The sequence below is a fragment of the Cryptomeria japonica genome, chromosome 3, assembly GCF_030272615.1.
Source record: "Cryptomeria japonica chromosome 3, Sugi_1.0, whole genome shotgun sequence".
NCBI lineage: Eukaryota > Viridiplantae > Streptophyta > Pinopsida > Cupressales > Cupressaceae > Cryptomeria > Cryptomeria japonica.
Genome location: NC_081407.1, coordinates 198,865,064 through 198,885,471, shown reverse-complemented (window position 1 = coordinate 198,885,471; position 20,408 = coordinate 198,865,064). Strand labels below are relative to the sequence as shown.

The window sequence follows — 20,408 nt, the reverse complement described above, 5'->3', positions numbered from 1 at the left end:
AACTTTATATACAATAATCTGATCTCATCTAGGAAATATAATAATCTGATCATATTCAACAAATATAATTCTAACAGTTTGATATCATTTAATACAATTCATATTTCAGTTTAAGTATTATTTCATATATGTTCTCTAATTTTGTTGCAGGAAAACAATATACAAAGGTACGCCCCAATTACTCATTTATAGATTTGGCCAAATTTGGGTTAAATTAAAGCATAACTAATTAGGGGACATTACATGCTTTCTCACTTGCTGTCATATAAACAACTACTATCTAAAAATAGATATCAATTACAGAGACATGTTTAACAAAAACTATTAAAGAATCAATATATACAAATAGCAAAAATGATACACATAAAATTCTGAAAATTATTTCATGATTATTCTTATTTAACTACAATGAATAAAATAATTTTAATGAGATAGCTATGTACTTCAATAAATAAAACAATTATAAAAACAACAACAGCAGGCATGCCCAATGGAGTTGTATTGTTCATTGTTGTTTTGACTTGTGGAAAATATCTCCTACTTATCAAAAGAAAAGCTACCAGCATAAGATAACACGTAAGAAAATTTGTAAATTGTAGAATGGATTGCGTTACAAATCCAACAATACATAGCGAGGTCATGTTAAGTATATGTAAGAAGAGCGAAAATAAGTTTTCTAGTCATGACATTTCGTCCCCCTTGAGACAAAGTTAATTGGAAACCTCACTATACAATGTATCTAAATATGCTAGGAAAACTTTAAAATACAGTCTAGATATTCCACCTCTATTTGTCTCTCAACACTAAAAATATATACTTATTCTTAACGTACATATTTTTGAACTTCTGATGAACATAATAGAGTAGAATCAGTGAAGTGTCATTGGATTGAATTGCATCTCACAAATTCATGGGAGAAAAACTTTAAAGTACTTTTATTTTACAGTTTTCTCTGAAAAATCTCCTTTGCTTCTGTATCACACTATGGTAGGAGGTAAAGGTAGTTTCTGATGGCCCTGGCGAGCAAGACACTGATTTTATGAATGAAACCAACCTTATGCAAGAACTCCGCACAGAGATCGTTTATCCATTTACCTTGGTATTGTTTAAAGTGTACAAACCTATTCCCTCTAAATTCAAAAATGTGATCTCTAAGACTACTAAATGTCAAAAAAAAAAGTCTACCAAATGTCCGTAACTAAGACTACTAAGACTACTAAGTCTGGTTTTCTCATTTCCAAGTACAGAAGGTAAGTCTGGTTTTCTCATTTCCAAGTACAGAAGGTCCTAACAATGCCAAAACGATACACACCTTGCAGCCCCAACCAAAAAGTAGATCAGCACTCTCCTGGTGCAAAATATGCAGGGCTTTTCCAATTTGGTGATTTGGTGAAATGAAGCATCTGTTCTCGTTGTAAATCGAATACATTGAGAAGATTTCTGGTCTTAATGTGGTTTCAGATCACAACAGGAATCAACTTCAATATGTGAATTTAAATATTTCAAATGTTAAAATATCCATGCGCTTTCCACATGGTCATTTGAATAGCATAAAAATATATGGTATGTATTTTTCCAATATGAACAATCAATTAATGATAATATAGCATTCCTTCCATATAATCGCTAACTGTTTCTGTCCTCCTGGATGCTGTGTGCAGGTGGTGCCCTGTAATATGCAGGAACCATACTCGGAAAGAACATCTGTATAACCCCCTCTGCCTTAATAATTGGGAAAATGATATTGGAAGCACCCTGCCAGAACCAGCAAGAACAAAAAGTGTGACAATTAAACGATTGGAACAAATACAAAACAAAACATAACAATATGTATTCTACAATTCTAAAAGTAAAAGTGCTTAAAGATAAATCGGCATACTTCAATAAAGATGAGTTGCATCTGCATTTATAAATATGTTTTCCTTTCAATATGATGTTCAAGCACAAATTGCATGCTAGAATTTTAGCTGCTATCAGAGTGACTCCACAAGCACACAAGCATGTGTACAGGAAAACACAATTAAAATACCTATGAGCAAATAGATGGCCATGGCTGAGATATTCACAATGTTCATTCTTTTGAGAAAAATTGGATATTTTTATGCCGAGACTTTTCAAATGAAGAAAGGAAACCAAAGTTTAAAGTATAGGAAACTTGCATGGTTTAATTTATATCTGACAGGAAAGTTATCATATTTCTCTAAGGCTGAATTTGATCTGAGAATGTTCCAGCAGTGACCCTGTCAAAGAATGAATAAATAGGTACACCACAAACCTCAAAGATGGTTTTCTTCCAAAATTTGTGTATACTAGGGTGATGAGGTAGGTGTCTGTGCATGAGTATACATGCTCAAATTTCAACTTCTAAAATGATGATGAACAATTAAAACTTATTATACCAGGTCCTACATATGACAGCAGCCAATCACAAGTGCTAATAAGAAATTTTGAAATCCAATAAATTATACAGTATATATATCAGCATCATCAATGTCTTCTTTGCATATACACCTCCAAGTAGCTGGCATGGGGATAAAAATGGCCTACACCAACAATAAAAATCAGTAACCTTAAAGTCACAATTTATAGTTTCAAGGAATGAATTTTACTTCACATACGTTTTCTTCAAGTTGAATTTTCATGGAAAAATCAGTAACCACTAATACCATCATCAGATGCATTCTCCTCATCCATTCACAGGCTTGTCAAGCCATTATCCATGAATCATTTCTCTGGAGGACCTTCCTTGCATGACTCAAAAGTTGTGAATTCACATGGGATCCTCTACCTTTTTTGACCCGAGTCATTATCTGGTCAGCTGTATGGAAATTTCAAATGGTATAATTTTGTCCTCCCTGATCAACAGAGACAAATTCATAATTTGAGATGGCTTCAGAATGCACAATTGTGGGAGTTGACATGACAGTCAGCAGCGTTAAGGTATTTTCCAAAAGGAGAAAACAGGGCTAACAGTCCTGCTGAGGGAAGAGTAGAGATGCATATAACTCTGATTTATAGCCTGAGATTAAACATGATTTAATTCGACTAGTGTTTAGCGAGTTTCTGAAGTTTCAAAGCAATTCTGGACCTTCATTTGGTAAGGATTTCCCATAAATATAAGCTAATGCAACATTCAGTAGTTAAAAAATGACTAAGATCCTGTGCCCAAGTGATAAGCTCTTAAAATTGGGGCCTTATTAACAAGGGATATTTGGACAAATATTGCAAAGAATTTAGGTTTTGCAAAGCAACAAAAAAGGCTAAATGACCAATGGTGGAGAACAAGAAGAGATAGGTTCCAAGACAATTATCAGAGAAGCAGAGAAATAAAATATGAAAGGAGTAGTGATTTCATGTTACTAAAGGATGATTCTATTGCAAATAACAAAAAGGAATTAAAAAATTTCAGCAACCGCAGGAGAAGGGATGGGGTAAGCTGAAAACGGCAAATGCTCACATCTGTAAGTGTTCAGAGGCAAGGACCAAAATGTGAATAGAGATAGTTAGCTCTGGATCTGAGAGGTGTCAAGTTCTCTACAACATCATTTAGAGGTGACCAATCATGTGGGAAAAGGTAAAGGAAATAGCTTTCTTTTCCTTTTCCAAATTTTTTTGAGGCAGGAAAATGATTCCAATCCATATGTTGTGATCTACCCTGACAGCCTCGGTACTCTTTCTAGAGATTCTGGGGGTAAGTTTTGTTTGGCCTCAAGTTCTAATGCAGTCCCATTAGGGAGTGGTATGGCTGGAAAAAGCAAAAGTCCCCTTTTGAGAGTCAGCCAAGGATTTTCACTGTTGCAAAAAAAAGTGTTTATGAACAACTTACAAAACAAAAATAAATAAATAACTGTTCATATCTTAATGGAGTCCCAGAATTACCAGAAGTTAAACAAAAGATAATATGACATTTTATAATAAAATGTTATTTAGGGTGAAAAGTTGTGGCACATTACCAACAAAGGCAAAAAGGATACACCATATTGGGGGTGCGTAACAGCCTAAACATAATGCATCTAACCTTGAATCTCTACTGCATTGCTAACTTTGTCAAAAATGATATTCTCCCCTCTATTGTTGCTGAATATAGCTTCTCTTAATGCTTACTCATTTGACACCTGGATACTTTATTTGAAAATAAACTTCATGCTTCAAAATTACACAAAAGTGGATTGATTAATGATTATCTAAACTAATTAACCACCTTTCATTAAATAATTTGTCTGAAGCCTATTATAGAACAGCAGAAACTTTGTCATTTCCAGCAACATGGGATTTTGAGAAGATTTCCGATTATTTATTACAGAAAGAATAATTGATACAAAGCACAGAATAAACCAATTTTGAAGAAAAGGTTTTTGTGGAGAAAACAAAACATAAAAGCAAATGGTGGCATAATTCCAAAGTTCCCAGACTCAGACTCGGCTCGGACTCGGCAAGGTCGACTTGACTCGTGACTCGGCTATGACTCGGCAACGACTCGGCAATGACTCAGCAAAATTAAAAAAACCTTGAAATGAAGAGATTTTTAACGATTTAAAACTTGTTTCATGCACCCATTACTGAATAAAGCCCAATTATAATGTGTGCTAGCTTGTTATGCCATGAAAGGCATGTTGTTTGAGTATCTACTTGTTTGGGGCTTCTGTTTAGTATATTCTTTGGCCAAATTGAAATTCTAGGAGCACCAACATGAGACATCATGAACATCTTCACTTGGAAACTTTAAGGAATGCTTGTGTATGGTAGCATTAAATAGTGTGCTTGTTGAACTTAGGTTTTACCTTGGGACTATAGTTGACCTTGGTCTTTCTTGGACCTCTTAGTTTTTGGGCTATATATATGTTGGATGGAAGGGGGAATTGTGAGGCCAGAAGGGTTTGAAAATATGCTCCTCAGAGACATGTCCCTGGCCAAAAATAACCTTGTGCCCCATAGGGGGATTTTTTGGGATGTGAGGACAAGTAGGAAATGTCCCCAACTCACCCCCTTTTTTCAAAATTTTAAGAAACATCCCCATTGCAAATGGGGACCCCCACTTTTTGCTTTCTAGGGTTAGCTCTTTTAGTTTTGTTGTTGGTTGTTTTAGTGTCTTAGCCTTTGCATTGAAGGGATTGATTTTCTCAAAGGTCATCAAGTCAAGTGGATCTCCTCAAGGTGGAGTGAAGGAGGTTAGGTCAATTGAGTGATTAGGGGTTATTTAGATCATTCCTAGGGCTTTTGTGTACTATCCCGTCACGCTTCATGTTGCTAAATCAAACCTTGGTTGAATGCATAGTGTCCTCCTAGGTCTCGCCCCTTACATCAAGGTCAGAGTGAACTCATCTTAGAAGTCAGGAATGTCATCCTGATCCTGAAATGGCCTGAAATGGCCTGAAATTTGACTAAGTTTGGAAATTTGAAGGATCCTCCAAAATCTAGATTTTGCATTATAAATCATGGAGGTCCGAAACCACTTCAAACATCTTGACAATATATATGGAATATAACTTAAAGTATAAGAAAGAGAAAAGACACAAGGAAATGCCACTTATACTTAAATGTTATATTCCATATATGAATCCTGACAGAGAGACTAACTTGTCAACCAGCTTCATGTTTTTTTTGTTTTTTGCAAGTCAAAACATTGACCTGCTGTGGCGCGAATCCTAGAGCTCGAACTCGCGAGTTTTTCCATAACTCGCCTGACTCGCGAGTCAGGCGAGTTATGAGAAAAATTCGTCGAGTCCGAGTCACGAGTTGTCAAAACTCGCCGAGCTTGGCTCGACTCGCCAACTCGGCAAACTCACCTGACTCGCGGCGAGTCTGGGAACTCTACATAATTCAAAGCCAAACACAGCAGAAAGAATAAGGCAAAATAATTTTTTAATATTCTCACCATGGTAAATCAGGTCCTGAAGCAATGTTTTAGAGGATAGTATATCCTAACATGCCTAGGAAAGCAATTTGGTCGAAAGATAGAAATGGTAAAAACTTAGAGGAAGTAATAGGTGATTATATGTAGTGCTCTTTGCTTGACAAGTTCTTTCTACACATCCCCAATTCAAAGATTTTCATTTTGAGTTAGCACATTATGCAAAGTTTGCTATATTTAGTTTCAAATTACTGAATAGATAAGTGTCATGAGAACTAAAGCAAACTGATTACATATTGCTGTGACATATGTAACATCTGGTGGTCATGAATATATATGATATCAAACATAATAAAGATGTTGTATGTTAGCCTCTTCAATGATGGCCCTTCTACTTATTTAATCAAAAACATTAATCAGCTATCAAAAAGGTTCAACAAATCAACTACAAATTTTACATAAGCCCAAGAACACTCTTCAATGATCAACTTTCTCACTTTTACTCCAATCTCAAGATGAAGATTATCTCCAAGATGCATGGGGTCACTAATTTTAAGAGACTAAAATATTTTCTGCCGCGCTTGATTCATTATAGAGATCATATGGACTTGTATCCCTTCATTCAAGAGTTGACTCAACATAGGGCAGACATTCTCAATAGGGTGCCTACTCACAGGTCTTATGGTTCTCTCACTACATCATCTTTGTATAACATCTACAAGACAACCTCAACCATCATTGTAGTCAACTCAATCACCGTCACTGCACAGGAACAACATTAGAGCAGCCAACAAATGTCATGAACAATTTTTCTTAAAATTTTTGAAAATTAAAGTGGATATCATTGTCCTGGCCTGCCTGTCACTTTCACTTATGCCTCCTCCAAAGCTTTAATTGCCATTTCAAGAGTTCAACAGACAATTTGCAGTTTCAATGTTAACCTTTCTCACTCTTTTTGGCCAATTCTAGCATCTTCCAATGCTTATGTACCTATTGTAGTCAAAACGTGCACAGCAGTCATTTGTCCTTCCCGCCAATGTATTTTGTCTATACTCTGAGTGATTATTAGTTACACAAGCACATTGATAAGCATTTCATTCCATTTCAAAATGATATTGCAAAGGCATAAAAAAACGAATAAAAGAATGTCTACAGGGAATTGAAATAGCTTCTTGGAAAGTTTTGCCGATCAACAAGACAGGATAATAAGAAAAATCAGGTATTAGACTTTGGACATAAGAGACGGAATATGTATTTAGCCAAGCACACATACAAAAGTAAATAATATTCACAAGCAGCTCTTCTGGGAAACATCATTAGTTTTTTTCTTGGATTACTGACACGTAACATTTTAACTCCAATCAAAAAATGGCAAAATGACAAATCCTAATTAAAGAGATCAGCCAGATTTCTAGTTTGATTCTTTTAGGAAGGGAACTAAATTTGAAGAATTTAAACCAAGAATTAACCTTTCTCTAGTCAGAGAATACATGCTCAAAAGATCACATTAATGAGTTCATAACACCATAACAGAACAATCATGCACTTACAAAAATCAGGCGGGCTCCAAGCCAGAATTGTTTTGGTGAAGGAAAAGGGTACAATAGACGACCAACACCATATACAGCCACCGCAAAGAAATGTACAACCAAACTCAGAGGTCGTGGATTGAGGCCAGACAGCAGGGCCACAGGTCCAGTTGAAAACACACCTCCCAAACTTAAATAGTCAAAACAAGCTTGTTGCATCTCTTTCATTGCCTGATCAGGTGAAGCACAGAAGACCTTGTACAATGCACCTGCCAAAGTATTTATTGTTGATGCAACAGGCTGCATAAGATGTGATGAAAACTTCCTGGAATTAGTACCAAATAATAGAAAGAAAGAATATTATATAAAGAATAAAGCTAAAATAGGATATCTATATAAAGAATAAAGCTAGATGCAGGAGTACTTTAATGAAAAGCTCATCATCTTGGAGGCTACTGTAAGACTAACAGGCATTTTTATTTATAAAATTGCAACAGCCTTTTATCACACAAATTAATTTTTCTTACTGTTTGTATGGAAAACAATAGTCCAGCTATCACAAGTACATACCTTGCGAAGAGTGTAAAATGATTCCACATATTCACAGAGCGCTGAAGCATCATGAAGATTACGAAGAGGCTTAAAAAGCCTTTCAAGAACCACAATGTCAGATAATGCAACAGTCATTCCTCCACCAGTTAACGGATGCCTCATATTGAAAGCATCCCCCAATAGAAGAGCTCCAGGCCTAGGCAATGGTGAGGCTGGCATGATCTTGTTTGGCATGGTTCGTATGTTCCCACTTTCAATAGCAGCTAAGAATGATGTTTGTAGTTGCTCTGGAAGCTGATAAATTCCATAACAAATTTAGAGAATTCTCATACAACACCTCTCACCCTCTTAAGTAAGAATACTTAATAAAAACAGGTTCTGTCAATTATTTTGTCCGTTTCAGTATCCAGTGTATCCAAAGAAATACAAAGCCAAGCTTGAGAACAAAAGGAATTGTGTCCAACTTCTATCTGATACCTGAGGAGCCACCACAGTTTGTAAATACTTTGCCAGTTCTCCACTGGCAACAGATGGAACCTTTTGTCCTGGTACATCAACTAAGCAACGAACCTCTGTACTGCTAATCGGATAGAATAAAATTGGAGAAGGATCAGCTAATATGACATGTCCATGATTAGGATATGGAAGCTCACAGTTTTCCAGCACAAGACCAACAAAACATGAAGGAACATCTACCTGCATATTAATTCAGTGAAAATATTGGTTGTAATAAGTGCATGGTCTAAAATCCATCACAAGAAAAAACAGGCCTATTTATTATCAAAAGAAAAGGAAATTTCTTTTTAATTGTCTTATATCAGGCATAAGTTGTCGTTGTAAAATAAGACTTTACTTGTTCTACCTATATGGAAGCTTTCAATTGAGACCAACATAGCCATCTCCATAGGATGCAACTCTAACATTTTACTAATTTTTAAACCTCTCCCTCCCTCTCTCTCCCCTCAATGTTCTAAAGAATAATCCTAGCACCATAATGTGCCTGCTACTTGCTAGCATAATCCACACCAACTGATGCCTTTCTATGGCTTAATATTAGATACTGTCATGTACCTGAAAATAAATTGCTGCCAATATTCTAAATTTTATTCTATCGTAAGAAAAACAAAGCTCCTTAGAAAAAAGTTGTGATCAGCACCTTTGAATTACACAAGGAACGCCTTAAATTTGAAAAGCATCCATCACAGACAATAGTAAGAGGAGCCAAAGCTTCATGTTCTGCACCAGCCGTAGACCTGTACCTTACACCCTTCACAATTCCTTGCGTCTCAATCAATGAAAGTACAGTTCCTTGCTCCAAATGAACCCTGCAATCATATATATTTCAATTTGGTATGAGACTCATATAAAGAAATTTGAAAGCAATATATTTTTGAGAATAAAAAACGTGAAAGCAATGTATATTTGAGAATAAGAAAAGCATTCTATTTTAAAAATAGCAGCAATATTATTGATTAAAATTTAAAAGGTACCATGTTCATGATTCTCACTTCAATGTCAACTGGCAGAAATATTGCAAATCAAAACAAGGATAAAGGATTGGAATAATTTATTAGTGTTAACCAGATATTTATTTTGATAAACTGAATTAACTAAAACTCAAAGCTTTCGTCACTCAAAACATTCTAAAAATGTGTTGTCCAACCCAGTTAAACAAGCAGGTCAATATCACCACCAACAATTCTTGACTGACTTGAACAGTACTTAAATTACTCATCAAATATTTCCAAACTCAGAAACTAGGAGTTCCAAGAGACAAAGATTTGCAAACTTACCTGGTAGTTGCAAACTCTTAACTTTCTTGCAGGTGGTTGTACCCTAAGCCCTGGATTTCCCTTAATTGTACCAGACAAGGTTGATGATTGTTTTTAGTTTTAAAGGGTGAAAGCAAGACTTCTATGAAGAAAACTGAGAAATCAAGGTAATTCATACTAGTCCGAGATGAGAATTATAAAAATATAATACTTGTCATTCTGATGATAACTGGCCTCCATTTAGGTCTGTATACATGGACAAGACAACAATAAGTATCGACTTCGAATTCAGAACACAAATGGCCAAGTGGCTTCTCTAACTGAAGGTGGGCCTTTGTGCAACCTACGGAACTGGCTCCTCTATATAAAGGAGGCCTTCTTGGGCCTCATCTCCAGCACCTCAGGTGGATACCGAAGTAGGCCTGTATCATCAATTACAGGGTTCAGTTTCAAATAGAATTCGCCCTGTGGAATTTAACACACATAGGATACTGCCTAGTACTATAACATCTCGTGATATTAACACCTTAAAAAACATGCATGGATGTTGGGGGTTGAGACAATGTCCAATTCATTTAATTTACTGTTCTAGATCACACCATAACCATATAGGAGCATCCAGTTCTAAGATGATGCCATGTTATCACTCTGGTATTTTGCAACTTCCAATAAAGACACCAGCTTTAGATCAAGCAAAAAAATGATACCAAGACATATAATGAAAATACGAAAAAAAAGAAACAAAAGATATTGTGTGTACGTTGGCAGAGACGAGGCCTTTTCCCGTAGGCGCTGAATGAAGCGTCCATTGTGGAAACTACGCCCAGCCACATCTGCATGATGTCCTTCTAATGGATAAGACACTTTGGTGTGCTTTCCTTCCTTAAACAATCCATATCCCAGCACACGTTGGGCATCAATTCCATCAACACAATCTGCATACAAGAGAAGTTATAAGAATGTTATTAGATAACAAGTGAATCCGAACAAAGCACAGTTCATCCCAAGCCTATACAACAAAAAGAAATATCAGCACCAAATGCTTGCCATATGGAAAACCACATTTCATGCAGACCTATATGGTAAAGGGGATAAAAAATTCATATGTTCTCATCAAACAGAAGTCAACTGCCCAAATAGCTAAAAAGGGAATCCTCTTTCATACACAATAACCTCTTGCCAAGCTAAACCATAAAGAGGAAAGACAAGCTGCATAAAATAATAGATCCAAAAGACTTACCTTGAAGACCGAGCTCAACAAGTTTCAAGTAACCACCTGGCTGTAAAAGCTCCCCTACAATTCTATCAGGTTCAGTCAAATCTCTCTCAAGAAGACGAACACGTCTTCCATCCTGTATTGCCTTGGACAGCAAAAAGTGAGAAAATAACACACAAACCATCATTCCATCAATTTTGGTCTCTGTGCTCTCAACTAATTCAACCCTCCAAATATGTCTAAATGTTTTACATTACTCTCTAATAAATATGCAAAACGTCCACCTTTCTTGAACCTTGCTTCAATGTAATCTTGCAGCCATCAATGCCAAAGATAGAATCAATACACAAAAAGCTCATTTAAATGGATATAGAAATCAATTTATAAAAATATATATTTTTCAAACGGGTTGTATCATGAAATAGATATAACATGGATATATAGCAGATCTTTGACATAACTCATTACATGGATATAGCAATCATTTTGAAAGCTCTTTATGCAGCATAGTTTCTAGCTTGGGCAAAACATAAGTTGCATGCCAAAGAATGTTCCATAAACTTTATAAATTTAACTGACTTTATGTAATGTCCCATTCCTGAACTAAGGATCAGATAATAAATAGTAATAAAATTAAAATTCAAAAGGAAATAAAAAATAAATAATAATATAAATAATATTAAAAAAGAAAAAAATTAATAATAATAATAAAATATAATATTCATTAAGACAATTAAAATGAAGGGGATCTAAAAAAGTAAAAAAACAGTAACATTACCAACCAATCATCCACTCTTCACGATGAAGAAGAATGGCATAGCGGGCACGATACTGAAAGTAATCAATGTATGAAGGTATATTTCTAAGTCTTAATAGCAACAGTAGTCCATATGGAAATCGGTAGCCAAGCAAAGGGCAATTAATAATCGTGAATACTGACCATAACGTGAATACCCTGCGATGGTCAACCACATAATAATAATAATGCTGTAGAATTATAATAGTATCAGCTAAGCAATGTTCCAGGACGATTAATGATTACAATTAGAGTAACACGATGTCAACTAATAATCAACACTCCTTAACAGTGTCGTCAAGTATAATCGATAAAGTCGAAAGAAAGACTAATCGCTTTCATACGGAAATTAGTGGGAAATGGACAGCGATTCTAACACAGATTTAATCGTGGATTACTTGGAAGTTACCACCAATCAATTGAAGGTTAAGGATCAGATATCGATTTGGGAAGTCTAAACTGATAACAATATTTGTCATAATATGGTCCGGAGGCAGTGATAAATAGACATGTCCTTTGGAATACAACTCTTCAGTCATGACCGCTTGGAGTGATATTAATACAAGATCGTAAGCCTCTTCAAGGTGGGAAGATTAGGAAATTGCATATTCACAGCACTCAGGGGAATCCTTTGGTCAGCCGAGTAAGAGGGAGGTATATCATCCACCCGCAACAACGTGAAGTATGCACTATAACAGGGTACAAAGGTCAATCGAACATAGCTATACAGATAAGGGCTAGTCCTCATATCTTCATTGCATGATCATATAAAAACAACAATTACTTCCATTCCTATTAAAGAAAATCATTATATCGGGTTCCATTGACAATAATTCAAATCAGACTGTTGCACCGTTATTAATTTTATTACTTCTCTTAATATATATATACATAACCAAGCATCGAAACCATTACTAAGGTAGAATTACTCGCTTAAGCAAATTGAAGTTGATTTCATAGTATTGGGCGCAAGCTATAGTTATCCTTTTGAAGACAAAATCTAAGTATCACCTTCCATTCCTATTAAAGAAAATCATTATATCGGGTTCCATTGACAATAATTCAAATCAGACTGTTGCACCGTTATTAATTTTATTACTTCTCTTAATATATATATACATAACCAAGCATCGAAACCATTACTAAGGTAGAATTACTCGCTTAAGCAAATTGAAGTTGATTTCATAGTATTGGGCGCAAGCTATAGTTATCCTTTTGAAGACAAAATCTAAGTATCACCAAAGGGGGACATTACAAGTGGTATCAGAGCCATCATCCTGCCAACCTAGGGAGTCAATAGTTGATGCAACCAAGTCAAAGAACCTTAAGGGCCCTTGAAAGAGAAAAAAAGAGGATTATAGAGCAACAATTAAGAACATTTATGGAGAAAAATGAACAGACAAATCAAGCCATGCTCCTAGCCTTGCAAAATATAAATATTACCATGTGTGATTTAAGACCAAACCAGGGAAACAATAGGGATGAAAATTCTAGCCAATCAGTAAGGGACAATGGGACCACTCCCGCAACCACCTTGCCCCCTTTCACACCTAGGGAAAGATTCTCAAGAGGATATGAACAGATTAATAACCCAAATGTAGAAGCACTTGCCACAGAATATTCTAGGCTTGAACCAAAAATCAAAAGGAGCATCCCCTTCCCAGCCTATTGTGAGGCTAAAATGAAGACTTCCCAGAGGGAGAGGGATCATCATCCAAACCGTGATATCCAAAACAAGATAGGGAAGTTGAGCATTCCAAATTTTGATGGGACGGGAAAAACTACAGCACATGCATGGACCCAAAAATTGGAAACCTATTTAACCCTTAGTCCCATGACAGAAAAGGATGCCATAACATTTGACATATTGCACTTAGATGGGGTCGCCCATGATTGGTGGCATCATGGGTTGACCACACAAGATCATAAAAACATAAGAACCTACGAGTCCTTCAAAAGGAGACTTATTGAAAGGTTTGAGCAAACACACCCCCAAAAATATTTTAGGGAGCTAGCCAAAATAAGGCAAAGGGGAACCCTTGAAGAATGTATTTCAAAATTCCAAAGGTTAGCCGTTATGGTCCCCAGAATATCTGAAGACAGGCTCATCTACCTATTTGTGGAGGACTATCGGACACCAAAAGATAGTTATTTTATTGAGGAAGGTGAACGCAATTTTATTGAGGAAGGTGAACGCAAGAGGCCATATATTTCTTATGATGATCGAGAGGAATTAAAAAGGAAAGGCCTTTGCTTTGATTGTAAGAAGGAATGGAGAAAAGGACACATTTGTAAGCAAGATAATGCCAACAAGGAAAAGGTGTGCTACCGATGTCAAAACGAATGGAGACATGGGCACATTTGTAATCCGCATAACCTTAAGCAAAAAGACTTGTGTTACAAATGCAATGAAAAGTGGGAGCCGAGACAAAAATGTAGGAAGAGAAGCCAAGCCCATAAAATAGGAGTTGTGTGCTGAAAAGTGTGGAATCTGCAAAAAAGAATCAAACAACATCAAACACACACATGAAACATTATGTTAGAGTTAGAAATCAAAATAGAAACTAAACTAAGTTAGCTTCAAAATCAAGAACCTCAAGCACATCTCATGTTCCTCTATCTCCAAGGATCTTCAACATTCAAGGTGGCTCTCACTTGGAAGAGCATTTGATTTTTTAGATGTCGACCTAAAGAACGAGATTGAAGGATATGCCAAGATCAAAATGAATGCAACTAAGATCCTAGCTAGATGATCAAATGATATGAAAAGATGAAATGCAAGATATGAGACTAAGATTGATTCCAAATTGAAAGCTTAGGTGTGCTAATTAAACTAACATGGAGATTTCTATGAAATTGATATACAATGGCTATGAATTAAGCTAGCATGAAAATGGGATTAGCATGATACTATCAACATGATGAAAGCTAAATTAGCATGCAACCAAGATGATCTAAGTGCTTGAAGATGACAAATTGAGCTCCTTGATAACCTGCAAAATGACTATAAGTTTGATGCACAAGATGATGGATCTCGAATCAAAAAGGCATTATAAGGCTATGATCAAAAGTCTCTCCTTGATTGATGGATAGAGGCTCAATTTATAGAGTTGGAGGCTTGAAAACCGACGGTCAAGATTGAAGATTGATCAAGGGCTAAGATTGAAAGGGAATGTGGTCCCAGGTTTGAAGGTTTAGCCTTGTGACAAGTGTCACAAGGAGAAGTGGGTGCAAGGGTAAATGTGCTCACACATGTGTGAGAAAATCTTGGGAAGTCCAAGAGGTGACAAGTGGAAACACTTGTGGAAAGGTGTAAGGGCTAGTGGAAGAGAGTTTATGACACACGAGCCAAAAGCGAAAAGAGTATGGTGGCTCTATGGGGAAGAGCATCCTCACACATGTGTGAGAACCCCTTGGTCAAAGGTGATGTGGACATGTGAAGTGACTTGTGAGTCACATGTGGAGTCACGTGTGGGTTTGGGTAGATGTGCAGTATTTTTAATTTGAATAAATACTAACATTGGTTAGGCTTTGGATTAATTAGGATAATGAGGGGTTCTAGAAGAATATTAGCATGCTAATGGAAAATGTAGGAGAATACAAGTGGAGGAAAATAGGCAATTTTAGATAAAATAAAAGATTTAGTTTAGCCAAAAGGGGTGCAACTTGCATTTGTAGGATTTTGCAAGTGGGGGGACTATTCACAAATAAATAATGATTTATTTAAATGCAAAGGGATTTAATCAAATGTAAATTCAATTAAAAGGGAAAAAGGGGGTTTTAATTAAATAAATAAGATTTATTCAATTAAATGGCTAAAGGGTACTTAATCAAACCTTAGTTTAATTAATAGGTTAGGCTAGAAGAAAAGGATTTTAATCAAATCTTTAATTTGATTAATAGGTTGATTGGAGGAATAGGGATATTAATTAAACCTTAGTCTAATTAATAGGCGAATTGTGCAAGTTTTAGGTGTCTACAAGAGCCACATCCACTAAAGATAAAGGAAAGCAAGGAGAAAAAACAGAAAACACATGTAGTTTTGTGGAGGAACATATGTAGTGATTACAACACCATTACGTCCACAAGAAATTATTAGCTTGGCAATTTTAAACCTTTTAATAAAACAACCCATAAAGATGCACAAGGTCCTTGTGGGTGAACACCATTAATAGAGTTAGATATTTCATATAATTGAATTAACATTTGAATTGGCCCAAGAGATGGTTCTAGTCCTGGTTGGACGCTCCTGCCTCTTGCGGATAAAGTAAAGTGGCCCAAGAGATGGTGCTAGTCCTAGTTGGACACTCCTACCTCTTGTGGATAAAATGAATTGACCCAAGAGATGGTTCTAGTTGATTTCATAGTATTCGGTGCAAGCTATAGTTATCCTTTTGAAGACAAAATCTAAATATCACCAAAGGGGGGCATTAAACTTTAAATTCCAGAAAGTCCTAAATAACCCTGAGAAACTAGAAACAAATTTAGCAGAATGTATGTTGCTCACTTTTGGACAAAATAAAGAGACTTATAGTAGGCAAATCTTAGGACTCTGTATGCATATATTATCATCAAGAGTGATTTGCTTCAAAGATGAAAAACTCTTACTTGACAATAACTCTTTTGGCCCAAAAATTTTGAAAACTCGGGACTCTCCAAAAAAAGGGGGAAAAATCGGCAAATCTATAGAACATTTGAAAATATATAATTCTTAAAATATTCTTGAAGAACACACATATACACTGAATTTGTATAAAACGTTACTGATTTCCATCATATAAAAATCAAAGTTTGAGTTAAATACATATCATATACCCAAAAATAAGTGCAACCTCTAAATGAATTTGAGTTCAATACATATTATAGAGGATTTGCAATCCTTGAATCTCCTTTCTGTAGAATTAAAATTCTCCTCTACTTCACATCTTCCATAAAATAAATACTTTGTTCAATAGCTAGCATTTGCATGTGCACACAAAGCCTTTCAAATTTTCAGCTCATCTCATACACATTGATGAACTTTGTCAGCCTTCACAACATACCTTCAGCTTCAAGAACATGGTTCAAGAAGCATGAGACTTCCACATGAAACTATCATATCATGCAAAAAACACCATACTCAAGTTTTACTCACACATACACCCAAAGGATTCACATTCTTCCCACAAAGATGCCACATCCCTTGAAGGCACCTATTTTAAACTTGTTGTGGATAGGTACACAGTTACACTAATTGCTTCGTAAATGGCAAGGTGCAAGGTTATGTAATCAATTGCATGATAGTATTTAGTAAAAGAATACCCGACAAATCATTACTGCAGATTTATTTGAGTTTTTCTCCCAATTATTAGCAATTTTTTCCAATAAATTGTCCTCGCCCAAGAGTTTTTTGCAGATTAAATCGTTGCCATAAATGACTACAGATTTTTTCATCTATGACTTGCTTTGCTTAATGGATAGATAAAATTCATTTTTCAGAATCAGTTTTCTTTCCTACATGTGTGTTAGTCAAAGAGATAGTCAGTAAATAATTATATTTGTCAATCATATCATTTTTTCAAAAAAAATCCTAAATTTTATGTAAAATGTTAAAAAATTCACAGTTTGGAACTTAATTCTACGGTTTGGGTTAATGTTTAAAACGAAAAAATACCTACCCTTGTACCCTTGTAAAAAAATTTACACTGAAAATTTTAGAATGAGGTAGCTGGCTTGAAACGTAGGACAAAATCATTAAAACTACTGCACAGTTAATCTAGAAAAGCCTCGACAATAAACCTGATCGTCAAAGGTTGATAATGCCAAATACTTAGCAGAAACTGCAAACACCAATCAACCGCATTGCCTGCTGCGCAGTTGTTTAAAAATCATTTTTGTAGATATGGAATAAAACTTGTGTTCAGATCCACGGCAAGCTACATTATCTCTAGTTTCAACTTGTAAAATTATTAGCAGCTATTATTGCATCATAATTTTCACAAAAAACAGTTGAGTGCAGGAACCTTGAAAACAAGTATTTATAGATATTGTACAGCTTGTGGAGAGTGACATTTAAAGAAGCAAGCAGGTATATCTACGATGTTTACACGGCTCTAGCGAATGCCAGCCGACCTACAACAAAAATTGATGTTAAAAAACCTCTTTCGTCCTGTAAATCTTACAGGGTCTTCTGTGAACATAAATAGCAACATTTCAGTTTCAATAAATTATTTATTTTCGGTTCAATTGGTACATCACTCTGCGCTTGTATTGTGCAGTTCCTGGAAAAGACACCCTCCTCCTAGCATCTAAATCCGACTATTCACAAGGAGATTTTATCAATTTTTAATTTAAAAGGACGAATCATTATTTCCAATTTTGTAACAATTATTAATACACTAATTCGGATCAAACACTATAGGAAATTTAAATTAGGGCAAAAAAAAAAAAAATTAAAAGCTTTTCGAACAAAATAATTGGAAAAAGAGAAGAATTGCCTTGCCAAGACTGTAAGCGAGAGCAGAACCTGCGACGCCTGCTCCAACAATAATAATATCTGTTTCTTCTTTCCCTTCATTGTCACTCTCATTAAGCAGGGCATCCTGAATATGCATCGTCAAAGTTGTTGCGCTTGAATTCTTCTTCCTCCGCAGTATCAGCACCAAAGAAAGAATTGTCCCCAAAAGCAGAGCAAATACCACTGGAAACCCCAAATACTCCATTGAAATTGAAAAGTGGGATATCTAGATCAACTTCCAGCTTTCTGTGGTCGAACTACTAAAACCATGGAATGTCTCGATTTTTTGTGAACTGGCAGAGAATTGGCGTGTAGGTTTTATTAAACGAAAGTAGATGTTTCTCGATATTGGAATCAAATGAAACAGGTGAGCTTGCAACTCGTTGGCTTTCTGTTTATGGAGGAAGCAGCTGAGCTTGCAACTTGCGTACAAACTAGAATATTTGAATAGAATATAGATTATGAAACGACACGGCTACTGTAAAATAGGGGAAGAGCACCCGTCATAGCTAACTTCGCACACCTACAGATTTTAAATGATATATCGAATTTTGAATTTTTTTTGGGTTGTTTTCGTATGTGACTTAACTTCTTAAACCTATTGATTTGGCCTCTGGGTAGTAACGATCCAATCTTTATAGGTCGTTATGCTTCGAAAGGTCAAAAAGTGGTCATTTCAAAGTGTCGACCGATACTTGACCTCTTTTGCGCCAATACCCGCACACCAAAACACCATTATCCATTTGTAAAATACCTAAAAACTAATATATTTTTCACATTTTTATAAAAAATAATTAACCTAAAAAAATTATAACATGCATATAATTAAAAATAATAATAAATGTAAACAAGTTTAAAATGGGTGGTCAAAAAACATGTTGACCACCCATAACCCCCTTCTCGCGGATGTATGGTGGCCCCACGTGGCACGAACTCCCGATATCTTTTTTGCCCTAAAAACTTAGGGAAATAAGCTTTTTCCCTAACATTTGGCTATCGCAAGGTGTTGTTTCCGTCGGCGGCCTCCTCCCTCCTCCGCAGCCTCGGCCTCCTCTGCAACCTCCGTCGGCGGCCACCTCGGCCTCCTCTGCAACCTCGGCCTTCGGCGGCCTCCTCCGCAACCTCGGCTCCCAGGTGACAATAGCTACATTATGCTTTGTCTATTGATGATTTCTTCGTATGCTCTGTTAATTCATATCTCTTCGTTTACTTCGAAACCCCTTCATTATTTTTCATTTCGTTTTTTGGTTGCGTTGTTAAATGGTGTTTCTCTGTTTATAATGCCGAAATCATTACAGCTAATGCGAAAAAAATTGATTATTGTTCATAATAGTTTGAAACCCCTTCATTATTTATCATTTCCTTTTATGGGTGCGCTGTTAAATGGTGTCTATCTGTTTATAATGCTGAAATCATTACAGTGAATGCAAAAAAGTTTGATTATTGTTTATAATTGTTCGAAACCCTTTCATTATTTATCATTTTCTTTTATGGGTACATTGTTAAATGGTGTCTCTCTGTTTATAATGCCGAAATCATTACAGTGAATGCGAAAAAAATTGATTATTGTTTATAATTGTTTGAAACCCCTTCATTATTTATCATTTCCTTTTATGGCCGTGTTGTTAAACGTTGCCTCTCTGTTTATAATGCTGAAATCATTACAGTGAATGCGAAAAAAATTGATTATTGTTCATAATAGTTCGAAATCCCTTCATTATTTATCATTTCCTTTAATGGGTGGGTTGTTAAATGGTCTCTCTCTATTGATAATGCCGAAATCGTTACAGTGAATGTGAAAAAAAAAAATTATTGTTCATAATAGTTCGAAATCCCTTCATTATTTATCGTTTCCTTTTATGGGTGGGTTGTTAAATGGCGTCTCTCTGTTGATAATGTCGAAATCATTACAGTGAATGCGAGAAAAATTGATTATTGTTCATAATAGTTCGAAACCCCTTCATTATTAATCGTTTCCTTTTATGGGTGGGCTGTTAAATGGTGTCTCTCTGTTTATAATGTCGAAATCATTACAGTGCCTGCGAAAATTATTGATTATTGTTCATAATAATTCGAAACCCCTTCATTATTTATCGTTTCCTTTTATGGGTGGACTGTTAAATGGTGTCTCTCTGTTTATATTGCCGAAAACATTACAGTGACTGTGAAAATAATTGATTGTTGTTTATAATTGTT

General features: G+C 35.6%; 1 protein-coding gene across 1 annotated transcript; it reads right to left on the bottom strand.

The window, feature by feature from the left end:
- Positions 1 to 1,349: 1,349 nt before the first annotated feature.
- Positions 1,350 to 18,815, bottom strand: LOC131034228 (squalene monooxygenase SE1). The gene is made up of 8 exons (XM_057965632.1): positions 18,193 to 18,815; positions 10,945 to 11,056; positions 10,465 to 10,639; positions 9,089 to 9,257; positions 8,410 to 8,628; positions 7,951 to 8,226; positions 7,402 to 7,680; positions 1,350 to 1,755 (listed from the first exon to the last, which is right to left on the bottom strand). The coding sequence occupies exons 1-8, from the start codon at positions 18,415 to 18,417 to the stop codon at positions 1,627 to 1,629; spliced, it is 1,584 nt and encodes a 527-aa protein (XP_057821615.1). The 5' UTR covers positions 18,418 to 18,815; the 3' UTR covers positions 1,350 to 1,626.
- Positions 18,816 to 20,408: the final 1,593 nt, after the last annotated feature.

Excerpts from the sequence above, each read along its gene's own strand:
- LOC131034228 (XM_057965632.1), bottom strand. The coding sequence starts at position 18,417 with ATGGAGTATTTGGGGTTTCCAGTGGTATTTGCTCTGCTTTTGGGGACA. Across the intron at positions 10,640-10,944 it reads TGTTGAGCTCGGTCTTCAAG|ATTGTGTTGATGGAATTGAT; the intron begins GTAAGTCTTTTG and ends TCTTGTATGCAG. Across the intron at positions 8,227-8,409 it reads AAACTGTGGTGGCTCCTCAG|CTTCCAGAGCAACTACAAAC; the intron begins GTATCAGATAGA and ends GGAATTTATCAG.